The following is a 12,801-nucleotide window of genomic DNA, read 5'->3' on the forward strand; positions in this document are numbered from 1 at the left end:
CCAGCCCTTGGCTCAGTGCTTTACAGCCTTAGAATATTTAGCCCTCAGAATCATCCTTTTCATAATAATCCTCATTTTACAAATAAGGACGCTGGAGGTTGCAGAAGCTAGGTAACCTGCCCAAGATCAACAGCTGGCAACTGGCAGAGCAGAAATTCAACACGTATGAAGGCAACATGATTTCAGAGTCATGCCTCTTCCAGCACAGAGCGGGCCCCTTCCTGAGGCCTGCTTCCCTAATCTTTAGAATCACTGATTTCTTTTGACTCAGGGCAGGGCTGGGCTCTAGTTAGCCTGGGTTGAAGGGTCCTCTGAAGGGAGGCCCCTCTGAAGGGACAGTGCCCAGGCGCCCAGGTAATGGCAGCTTTTAACAGCACTGACCACCTGAGAGGGACAAGGGGACAGGACTGGGGGCTTCCAAGGCTTAGAAACGCTGGGAATCTGAGAGCCTCCTGAGAAATGAGGACTTCAGACCTGGAATAGAGAATGGCTGACTTATTGAGCACTTACTCGATGCCAGGTGCTGTGCTGAGCCCTCTTTACACACATATATGAAGTAACTCCTCTAGTCTCCCCATTTTACAGATGAGGAAACTGAGACTTTTAAAGGTCATTCAAGATGACACAGTGGTGGTAATGAAGGCACTTAGCCTTCAGGGCTGTCCCTCATACCCTCCCAGAAATATCTTTAGCCTTCTAAGGGAGCAAAGATGGGCACAATAAAGGGCAGAAATGGTATGGACCTAACAGAAGCAGAAGATATTAAGAAGAGGTGGCAAGAATACACAGAAGAACTATACAAAAAAGATCTTCATGACCCAGATAATCATGATGGTGTGATCACTCACCTAGAGCCAGACATCCTGGAATGCGAAGTCAAGTGGGCCTTAGGAAGCATCTCTACAAACAAAGCTAGTGGAGGTGTTGGAATTCCAGTTGAGCTAAATCCTAATCCTAAAAGGTGATGCTGTGAAAGTGCTGCACTCAATATGCCAGCAAATTTGGAAAACTCAGTAGTGGCCACGGGACTGGAAAAGGCCAATTTTCATTCCAACCCCAAAGAAAGGCAATGCCAAGGAATGTTCAAACTACCACACAATTGCACTTATCTCACATGCTAATAAGCAAAAGGCAGAGGAACCAGAGATCAAATTGCCAACATCCCTTGGATCATCAAAAAAGCAAGAGACTTCCAGAAAAACATCTACTTCTGCTTTATTGGCTATACCAAAGCCTTTGACTATGTGGATAAAAACAAACTGGAAAATTCTTCAAAAGATGGGAATACCAGACTACCTGACCTGCCTCCTGAGAAATCTGTATGCAAGTCAAGAAGCAATAGTTAGAACCGGACACGGAACAACAGACTGGTTCCAAATTGGGAAAGTATTGTCATCCTGCTTATTTAACTTGTACTCAGAGTACATCATGTGAAATGCCAGGCTGGATGAAGCACAAGCTGAATCAAGATTGCCAGGAGAAATATCAATAACCTCAGATACACCACCTTTATGGCAGAAAGTGAAGAACTAAAGAGCCTCTTGATGAAAGTGAAAGAGGAGAGTGAAAAAGCTGGCTTAATACTCAACATTCAAAAAACTAAGATTGGGGCATCTGGTCCCATCACTTCATGGCAAATAGATGGGGAAACAATGGAAACAGTGACAGACTTTATTTTGGGGGGCTCCAAAATCTCTGCAGATGGTGACTGCAGCCATGAAATTAAAAGATGCTTGTCCCTTGGAAGAAAAGCTATGACCAACCTAGACAGCATATTAAAAAGCTGAGACATTACTTTGCCGACAAAGTTCCGTCTAGTCAAAGCTATGATTTTTCCAGTAGTCATGTATGGGTGTGGGAGCTAGACTATAAAGAAAGCTGAGCACTGAAGAATTGATGCTTTTGAACTGTGGTGTTGGAGAAGACTCTTGAGAGTCCCTTGGACTGCAAGGAGATCAAACCAATCCATCCTAAAGAAGATCAGTTCTGAATATTCATTGGAAGGACTGATGCTGAAGCTGAAACTCCAATACTTTGGCCACCTGATGTGAAGAACTGACTCATTTGAAAAGACCCTGATGCTGGGAAAGATTGAGGGCAGGAGAAGGGGAGGACAGAGGATGAGATGGTTGGATAGCATCAACAACTCGATGGCCATGAGTTTGAGCAAGCTCCGGCAGTTGGTGATGGACAGAGAAGCCTGGCATGCTGCAGTCCATGGGGTCGCAAAGAGTCAGGCACAACTGAGTGACTGAACTGAAGTTCACTTCTAATAGTTATTAGCTCTACCCAGGAGAAATTTCCAATCGCATCTCATGCTAGATGGGGGGGGGGGGCGCGGGGGGCATCTAAATGCTTTCCTGGGGAGCTCCATCCCAAGGTCTAGGAAAAGGAAGCAGCATAGGACCTGGTGGGCTCCCCTCACCCCCCCCACACTGTGCACTGGCTGTATAATTTGTGGGACCCAGTGCCAAGGGAAAAGGTGAGGTCCTTTTTTCAGAGTGTTAAGAGATCTCAAGACTGTGACAGCAGAGCATTAAGCCAAGAGTAGGTCTTGTGTGGCTAAACAGATCATGCATGCATGCTAAGTCACTTCAGTCCTGTCCAACTCTTTACAACCCTATGGACTGTAGCCCACCAGGCTCCTCTGTCCATGGGATTCTCCAGACAAGAATATTGGAGTAGATTGCCATGTTCTCCTCCAGGGAATCTTCCCGACCCCGGGATCGAACCCATGTCCCTTACATCTTCTGCATTGGCAGGTGGGTTCTTTACAACAGCGCCACCTGGGAAGCCCCAGTGAACAGATCACATGCCCATCAAGTGGGTCCTGGCTCCTCCCCCTGGATGGAACCATTAGTAATATCAGAAAACAGAGAGGACCATACTCTGCTGAGGAGGAGCCCCACCAAGGTACACAGAGCTCTGAGTTCTAGGGAGTCCCAGCAATTCTTCAAGCCCTCTTCCTGTTTCTTCATCTAAAAGGCGATGTGGTGGACAGGATGACCACCACTGTCCTTTAAAGCTGGACAGCTTAGGTTTTGGTGCCAATGCCACAGGGATCATATGGGGTGGCATCTGGGGAAGGCTGGTGCTCAGGGGACAGTTGGGGAATCCAGGGTCCCTCCAGCCTCCCTAGGACATAGCTTGGTGGTTATCACTGTGACCTCTCCCACAGCTGGAGGTCACCTGTGTGACACCCTCACCTGAATGAACACAGATGAGCTACACATGACAATCTATACTGGCTGACTATAAAATGCATATGTGTGTTTTAGTTACTCAGTTGTGTCTGACTCTTTGCAACCTGATGGACTGCAGCCCACCAGGTTCCACTGTCCATGGAATTCTCCATGCAAGAACACAGGAATGGGTTGCCATTCCCTTCTCCAGGGGATCTTCCCGACTCACGAGTTCGAACTCAGGTCTCCTGCATTGCTGGCAGATTCTTTACTGCCTGAGCCACCAGGGAAGCCCAATAAAATGCATACATATATTTAAAACAACCAAAACAGATGCCACAAAAGCCAGAGGAACAGGCTTTTATTTTTCCTGCCTAGGAAACCCCATGGGGGGCCCTGCAAGATCAGGAAGGGGAGTAGAAATATCAGAAAAATATTAATGCAGAATTTAATAGACCACAACTTCCAGGATCATTTAGGGCTCCACTGGGAGGGCCATGGTCCCAGCACAGCGCCTGACAGAAAACAGCACAAGGGAGCCACAGTACCTGATTAGACCCCCACCCCACCCCCGCCATTTGCCAGCTGAGCTGCGTGGGGCAAGCAATTTCACCTAAGTCTTGGTATTCTCCTCTGGAAAAATGGAGACTTCTCCTTGAGACTGTTTGGAAGACCAAGGGAGATAATATATGTTAAGTACCAGTCCACAGAGCCTAGCATAGGACAGCTAAAAGAATCAGAGCCACAGCAGAAAATAACACAGCATTGTAAAGCCACTACATCTAATTCAAATTTGAGGGGCTGCCCTAGCGATGAAGAATCCCCCTGCCAAAGTGGGAGACACAGGTTCAATCCCTGATCCAGGAAGATCCCACGTACTGCGGAGTAACTAAGCTTATGTGCCACAGCTATTGAGCCTGTGCTCTAGAGTCCGGGAACCACAACTCCTGAAGCCCACACGCCCTAGAGCCCGTGCTCCAAGAGAAGCCACGGCAATGAGAGGCCTGCACACCACAACTAGCGAGCAGACCCTGCTCGCCACAACTAGAGACAAGTCCATGCGCAGCCAAAAATAAATGAATAAATAAAATTTTAAAAAATTAAATAAATAAAAGAATTGAAGCCAACACTTTCTGAGTGCCATTTACTCCTAGGCTGACCACATGAAATTGCCAGCTAGTGTTTATGATAAATACAATGGTTATTGCCATTTTAAAGCTAAGGAAACTGAGGCACAGAGAGGTTAATGCTCTTTCCTGAAGCCACAAAGCTTAATAAGAGAAGCTCGGATTGAAACCAGACAGTCTGGCTCTCAAGATTAATAACTGAGATTCCAAATGATGACCCCGAATCATCAAGATAAGTTTAATTATGTTCTGCAGTCTCAGTTTGAGAAGTCAGAGAAGTGTGAAATCCATTTTAGAAGTCTCCTCTGTGCAAACTAGTCAAAAAAAAAAAGATAAAAGATTGGCTCTGAAATTCATCTAACTGGAAAAATCCATCAGTGAGCCACACCTCGTTTCCCTACCACACCCCCACAGCAAATATGTGTGAGGCGTTGATACAGGTTTATTTGGTTGTTCAACTTTATCTGTCCTCCCTAACACCGTCTAGACCCAGTAACATTTGCCAAAAGCCCATTATGATAAACAGTATGGGGCCATTCAAATCCATGGGCATAAGACAGAACTTCAGAAACTTTCTAGGCTGTAACCAAGGCACCCTTCCTCCCTAAGGGGTGCGCAGCCCATGGGGAGCCCTTGAGACAAGGAACTTGGAGCTGCTGAGGGACTTGCTTTTGAACGTGGTGTGGGATATGGGTTGTTGGGCTTCTCTGGTAGCTCGGACAGTAAAGACTCTGCCTCCAATGCCGGAGACTCAGGTTCAGCCCCTGGATTGGAAAGATCCCCTGGAGAAGGGAATGGCTACCCACTCCAGCATTCTTGCCTGGAGAATCCATGGACAGAGGAGCCTGGTGGCCTACAGTCCATGGAATTGTAAAGAGTCAGACACGACCGGCTAACACTTTCACGCTTTCACATGGTTTATGGCAATAGTCGTATTTACTATGCTTTGACTATTCCTCTTAAATAAGGGTTAATAAATGAATCAGCCCTTGATATACATGTGACTCCAGAAGAGGCAATAAAATGTACTGGGCAAGCAGGATTAGGGAGCAGCAAAATCTGGCCAAGGGTCAAAGATCCTGCGGTTTGACATTCTCAGTCAGAGAGAGGGGGGGCTCCCTGAGCACATAAAATGCCTTTCCCAAACCAGAAGCATCTCTGGAATCAACTGCAGGGATGGTAAAACAGCTCCGGCAATATATAATTTTCTGCAATTTCTGCCTTTTCACCCCATCTTTTTAAAAAACATATTAAGTTCTTCTGTAACAGCAGGATTGCTTCAATTTGCATCTTTCCGCATGTTAATCAGGCTGCTGGGGAGACCAGAGCGCAAACAGCCTTTCTCTCTGGGGTGGTGGCCTGGCCCACTCTAACATGGTAGCCCTCCCTGACCCAGGAGAGGGCCTTGTAGGCCAGAGGTCAGCAGGTGGGCTGAAGGCTGGGAGAGGGTAGCCACAGCCAGGAGGGGAGAATGGAAGGTTACTCTGGTTGAGTCTTGCTGGCAGCTCCCAGGGTGAGAGCCAGGATAAGGCCAGTGCAAAATGTAAGCGACTCCAAAAATCTCAGTAATCAAAATAAAGATTTTAATGCAATATTAAAAAAAAAAAACCAAAACCAATGCAAAAAAAAATCCATGATACCTAAAATATCAAAAATCTATTTTAAATAAAATAAAGCCATTTACAAATGAAGAAACTGAGGCACAGAAAGGTCAAGCAACTTGCCCAGGGTCACAGAGCTAGTAAGCAATGACATTTGGTCTGGATCCAGAGCCCAGGTTCTTAATCGCTTTGCCCTACTGCTCACATTCTGTACCCTAAGAAACACTTTTAAATAGATGTGGAACATAGTGACATTTATGGTCTTCTCCTTAATATTTGCAATGTTTCCCAAATTTCCTGGAATTAGTGCACTGTCTTTTTTATTCAGAAAAATGAAGACACTGAAAAGAAAGAACCTCTAAGGGAAAAGAATCTGAAAAAAGAATGAATATATGTAAATGTATCACTGAATTGCTGTGATGGCAACCCACTCCAGTATTCTTGCCTGGAGAATTCCATGGACAGAGGAGCCTGGCGGGCTACAGTCCATGGGGTTGCAGAGTTGTACGTGACTGAGCATGCACACACACACATATACACCCGAAACTAACACAACATTGCAAATCAACTATATCCCAGTATAAACTAAAAATTAAATTTAAATAGGTAAGAAAATTAATCATTATCCACAACTCTGAGACGTAGCACTCCCACAGGGGTGGACACGACTCAGAGTTGGGTGTGATTCTGTGACCAGTGACCTCTGGAAGGGCTCTTGCATTCACAGAGGAGCCCAGCCCCAGAGCCCCTGCTTGCCTGGGTAAGCCTGCAGAAGCAGGAGACCTGGGTGTAGGCATTAGGGATGGTGGTGAAGACTCCAGAGGCTACAGTTTATTCTCATGCAGATGGCGAGTATTCAAGCTGGTCTAGGGGCTGGGCCTGTCTCTAAACATCGACTGAATAACCACATTGAGGTCAAGCTGGTTTTTCTCTGCTGTCTTAATGACTGGCTTCTCAAGCAAGCCAATCAGTTGTGTATCTGTTGATGTGGTCATTCACAGGCGAAGAATTGCAGATTGACCATTTTTCCTCCCACTCATTGAGCCTGTGTGTCTAGGATACTAACCAAACTCCATCAACTAAAGTTCAAAGAAAAATGGAACAAGTCAGCTATGAGGATGTTCAAGGTATTAATTATATTGTTTTCCTTTAACAGAATAGATTGAATAAATTATGGCCCATCCATACAACAGAGAATTGATATATAGCTATTAAATATGTCTTATAAGAATAATGACATGGGAAAATAAATCTGGATATCATATTCTACTAATTATAAGAAAAAGCTATATACTTGGACACACAGAAAAAAAGCCTTGGAGGAAAGGCTTCAAAATGTCAACAGTGATTATCTCTTGGTGATGAATCTAGTCTTTGTATTTTCAACAGTCGGGAACATGTTATTTTTTCAGCATCAGGAAAAATGTTTTTGTTTTGTTTTCTTTCACTCTGCTTGTTGTTCTTGTTGTTAACGAGAAAGATGATTTCTAAGACCAAAATATTGCAAACTAACTTTTTTAAAAGTGTGATGTCTGGGACTTGCCTGGTGGTACGGTGGATAGGAATCTGCCTGCCAATGCAGAGGACATGGGTTTGATTCCTGGTCCGGGAAGATCCCACAGGCCATGGAGCAATGAAGTCCGTGTCCCACAACTACTGAGCCTGAATGCCTAACTACTAACTAAAGCCCACATGCCATAGAGCCTGTACTTTGCAACAAGAGAAGCACCGCAATGAGAAGCTGGCGCACTGTAACTAGAGTAGCCCCTGCAAGAAGAGAAAGCCCACGCACAGCAACGAAGACCAAGTGCAACCAAAAATAAATAAGTACCTGCTCTTCCTTTAAAAAAATAAAAAATGAAAGGGTGATATCTGAATGCTGATTATTCATCATGCAGGACGCATAGCTGTGCTGACCACACACACACACACACACACACACAAACACAAAATCTTTCCCAAAGATCAACCTGCATATTTTGGGTCTCAGGAAACCTTCACCACTTCCCCCACTTCACCTTACCTCTTTCTTCCTATCTTTCTCCCTCCTTCTCCAGGAATCTTCCCAAGACTCCCATATGGAGACACTGGGCTCTCTCTGAAGTTTGTCTTTAGAACAATGAGAGTTCTGACTTTATCAGGGTTCAAAGCTAAGCTCCCCATCCACAAAGTCCCACACCATCTGGCCCCCACATTCACCCACACCCTTGCCTCTCTGATGTCACTCACTATTGTTTTCCTGCTCCTTCCTTTACGAGAGCTTTGGTATTCTTTGTCTGGACTGATCTTCCTCTAGGTAGTTGCAAGGGCTCATTGCCTCACCTGTATGTATTTTGGCATATTATGTGGTATGTCCAAGAATTTTCCTTCAGGATAGTAAAGAGTGCTGTAAAATATTTGTCATAAAAAAGAGGCAGTGGGTCTGACAGGAGTGATGACCCTACTGTACAGTGATTGCTGGCTGGCAATTTCTGTCTTTCAAACAAAATTGAAAACTTTGGGAGGGCATGAACTGAGCATATTTAATGAAATGAAATGAATGAAAACATGAGCAGGCGTTGTTGTTTTTCAGTCGCTGTCGTGTCCGCCTCTTTGTGACCCCACGGACTGCAGCACACCAGTCTACCCTGTCCTTCACCATCTCCCGGAGCTGGCTCAAACTCATGTCCATTGAGTTGGTGATGCCATCCAACCATCTCATCCTCTGTCGTCCCCTTCTCCTCCTGCCCCCAATCTTTCCCAGCATCACGGTTTTTTCTAATGAGTCAGCTCTTCGCATCATGTGGCCAAAGTATTGGAGCTTCAGTTTCAGCATCAGTCCTTCTAATGAATATTCAGGATTGATTTCCTTTAGGATTGACTGGTTTGGTCTCCTTGCTGTCCAGGGGACTCTCAAGAGTCTTTTCCAACACCACAGCTCAAAACTATTAATTCTTTGGTGTTCAGCCTTCTTTATGGTCCACCTCTCACATCCATACCTGACTACTGGAAAAACCATAGCTTTGACTATACAGACCTTTGTCAGCAAAGTAATGTCTCTGCTTTTTAATATGCTGTCTAGGTTGGTCATAGCTTTTCTTCCAAGGAGCAAGCGTCTTTTAATTTCATGGCTGCAGTCACCATCCGCAGTGATTTTGGAGCCCAAGAAAATAAAGTCTGTCACTGTTTCCATTGTCTCCCCATCTATTTGCCAGGCTGCTGATACCTAGAAGGGGATGGGGAGGGATAGCTACCAGGTGAAGCTTTGACTTCCTTGACTGGTGAGAGGTGAGTCACATTCTTGCCAGTGTGTGCAGGGACCTGACTGGATGGCCTTGAGAATGCGCATCTGGTCAGGGACTCCTGGCTCCAGAGCGAGGCTGTCTGGCTGCCTGGCAGGCCTAGGGGCAGCTAGGGGTCTGGGAAGGGGAAGCCTAGGAGCTAGTCACCACCCACACCCACAACACCCTCCTGCCTCTCTCTACAAGTCCAGCCACTCATCAGGCCTACTAAAGGCTACTGGCCTGACAAAGCCCATAGCTGTTCCACGTGCCATGAAGGTTCAGAACTTCACTGGGTGAGGGAAACACTCCCAGACCCCAGGCTTGGGTTAGAATCCTGCAATCTTAGGCAGGCCACTCCAACTTCTCTACATCTGGACACTGGGTCACTCACACCTACCCAGCCCTGAGTCCCACGAAGGTGAAAGTGTTAGTTGTTCAGTTGTGATCCCTTGGACTGTAGCCTGCCAGGCTCCTTTGTCCATGGGATTTTCCAGGCAAGAATACTGAAGTGGGTTGCCATGCCCTTCTCCAGGGGATCGTCCAGACCCAGGGATAGAACCCCTGTCTCCTGCATTGCAGGCAGATTCTTTACTGTCTAAGCCATCAGGGAAGCCCCCTGAGTCCCATGGTGAATGATCAAATAGACTGTCAACATGAGAGTCTTAATCAACTGTGAGGACTATGCAAATATTGGTCAGTATTACAGGCAATAATCACTGTTTTACTGCTGACCATAATGAATTCTTTGGTGATTCGGAGGCCCTTCAGGAGATTAAGCTCAGCCTTGTCAACATCAGGTATCACCAAATAATATCTGGGGTCAAATTCTGATTGTTGGAACTTTCTTGGTATTTAAATTCTCGATCAGAAGGGCTTTTCTATAACCCATCAAAGCATGCTGGTGACCCTCTGGAGTCAACTCTAATCCTTCTCTGGTCCCTGCCCGCCCACACCATCCCCATGGATGAAGGGAGGTTTTGTCTGCTCCAGGAGAATATATTCATTTGAGCAGGAAGCCCAGCTCTGGTGAAAAACCATCTCTCAGACTCCACCCTCTTCCTTTGATCCTCCTACTGAATGCTGGGATGACAGAAGCAAAGCCGATCAGATGTAATTATTTTAATTCAGCCAGATGCTGGGAATTAGTCTCTTTTTCCTTGCAAGTATTCTAGGGAAAGACAGAACTCAGCCAAAGATGCCCCCAAAGAAAAGGAGCTGACAATCTCAAGAGGAAGGGAGGGAGCCCCCCACCCCCATTTGCTCTGAAACTGCTTAAATCAAAGAAGCTGCTGCCATCCGTGGATGCGGGGGGGGAGGGGGGAGGACGGCGGAGTGGGGGAGGAGGAGAGTCTAAACACACACTGTTTACCAATCCCGGAAAACTAGACCAATAGCAGCACCCAGCACCGTCTAGAGCTTTAGAATTTCCAAAGCACTTTCGTTTGTATTACTTTGTCTAATTATAAACCAGGGAGGAAGCCAACGACTGAGTTAGAAGCCTGAGGGCAAACTGGATTTAGGCTTCAGGGAATTCAGGTTCAGTCTTCCCCAGACACCCACTAGGAGGAGAGCCCCTTGGGCACAGCCACCATCACAATCTCCTTTAATCTTCACAGCAAGTCTATCAGCCCCAGCATACAGGTGGAGAAACTGAGGCTCAGGAAGCTTGAATAGAGCTCTAGTCTACATATCGGCTATGTTCTCTCCCTGAAACTCCAATACTCTGGCCACCTGATGCGAAGGACTGACTCATTGGAAAAGCCCCTGATGCTGGGCAAGATTGAAGGCAGGAGGAGAAGGGGATGACGGAGGATGAGATGGTTGGATGGCATCACTGACTCGATGGACATGAGTTTGAGCAGGCTCCAGGAGTTGGTGATGGACAGGGAACCCTGGTCTGCTGCAGTCCATGGAGTCGCAAAGAGTCGGACACAACTGAGAGACTGAACTGACTCTCTCCCTTGTGGGGACTCCAATAGTGCCCAGATCGCCAGCATATACAGGTGTAGCAGTTATATCCACATGCCCTAAACATTTGGTTTGGGCTTCTTGTTCATTCATTTACAGATTCACTGAACAGCCTCTGTGATCACCTACTGCACGCCCCGCCCTCTGCTGGGTGTACCTGTGGGGGAGGTTTAGTCCTGGGGTCAAGGTCCACCAGACCCACCGAGGTAAACAGACAAACAGAAAGCAGATAGAGCAACTGTGTTTGAGCTGATCTAGTCATTGCTGTACTTCCCAAAGAATATCAATTCTGTGCCTTATTCTCCAACTGGAAGCCCCTGAATGCAGAGTTTGGGACACTATAGCCTTGTTATTAAAGATCCTGGCTACCCCCAGCTACCCCCAGTTGTCCCTACCTCCTGCTTCTCTGCAGTCCCACAGAAGAAGCAAAACCAAGGGCTGCGTAGGACTGCAGACTCTGGCTTCCCATACACACACACACACACACGCACACACACCAACCACATGCTCTCACCCCCTCAGCCCCATGTAGGGGCATCACCCTACTCCAGAGCTAAAAGTGAAAAATGACAACTAAATGCCAAGCGCCCAGCCTCCCAGACTGAAAAGGCCTCTCTGCTGCCAGTGTTGGTGCCAAGGCAGTCTTGGCTCAAGGACAAGCGAGCGTGGCCGTGACGGGGAGTGGACCAGGGCTCCCAGCCCAGCTCAGCGGCTGACCGTGGGCGAGCTTTTTCCTCTCTCTGTGCCTCAGTCAGCTCAGCTCTGAAAAGGGGCGACATCTTCCAGCTCCAAAGCCGTGGACTTCTGTGACAGCCAAGGTAGACTGAAGAGCCCCGCCCTCCCCCAGTGCCTCCGAGGACACCCTGTGGTCCCAGGGTCCCAGGGAGGCCAGCCTGCCCTCCGTCACCGCCCCATCCCCACCCCATCCCCAGGTCTTGTCCTACAGTCCCTCTGCCACTCACCCTGCAGTTGCTGAGCTCCTCAGCGGACAGGATGATGGTGCCACATTTCTTCCCTGGGACACCGCTGAGAGAGGAGAAGATGAGAGAATGGAAAGTCAGACAAAGACAGAGCCACAAGCCTGAGCTCTCCCTGAATCAGCCCTCTTCATCCTCCCCTCGCCTCCCCACCACCATCCAGCAGATCTGCTCCGAAGCCCCTAAGAAGACAGAGTCTCCTGTGACCTAGGGCGCTGCTTCCTGGGCCAGGCCCCCAGGCCTGGAGTTGCCCCACCCCCTGCTCCCCAAGAGCCCACCAAGAAGGGTACTGTCTGCATTGAAAGTCCTAGAAAAGCATCCAGACTCACCCGGAGGCTTCCAGACCAGTGGTTCTCAAACTTTCCATCCAGAGACCACTTCTGTGGGCAAAAGACCTCGTGGGCTAGCCACCCCACCCTGCACCCAGCTGATCCCCAGAGTCCCGGCACATCCCAGCTCTGAGCCACTCTGATCCATTGGAGGAAGGAGAGCAGTAAGAGGCAGTGAAACAGGGGGACGGGTGTACTCTGGGTGGCAGCTTGCCAGGCCGTCTCCCATGGCTCCCTCCCCTGCAACTTCTTGGCTGGGGTCTCTCTGGGGGAGAGAGATCTCGGCCAACCCTGAGGCTCCTCTAGGAGGTGGGCGGCCAGGACGTGAAGTTGGCCCCCCTCCCCCAGAGAATC

General features: G+C 47.7%; 1 protein-coding gene across 3 annotated transcripts in view; it reads right to left on the bottom strand.

Annotated features, from left to right (window-relative positions):
- CPNE5 (copine 5) overlaps positions 1-12,801 on the bottom strand; it is a 103,498-nt gene that overhangs the window by 40,965 nt on the left and 49,732 nt on the right. For 2 of the 3 annotated variants that reach the window (XM_043449822.1, XM_043449823.1), the window contains exons 8-9: positions 12,448-12,498; positions 12,104-12,167 (exon numbers count right to left, since the gene is read on the bottom strand). In XM_043449822.1, the coding sequence (XP_043305757.1) occupies positions 12,104-12,167; positions 12,448-12,498 (115 nt within the window). The remainder of the gene's footprint in view (positions 1-12,103; positions 12,168-12,447; positions 12,499-12,801) is intronic. The other variant, XM_043449824.1, reaches the window with a different exon arrangement.

This window comes from Cervus canadensis, chromosome 28 (genome assembly GCF_019320065.1).
Source record: "Cervus canadensis isolate Bull #8, Minnesota chromosome 28, ASM1932006v1, whole genome shotgun sequence".
NCBI classification, from domain to species: Eukaryota; Metazoa; Chordata; class Mammalia; order Artiodactyla; family Cervidae; genus Cervus; species Cervus canadensis.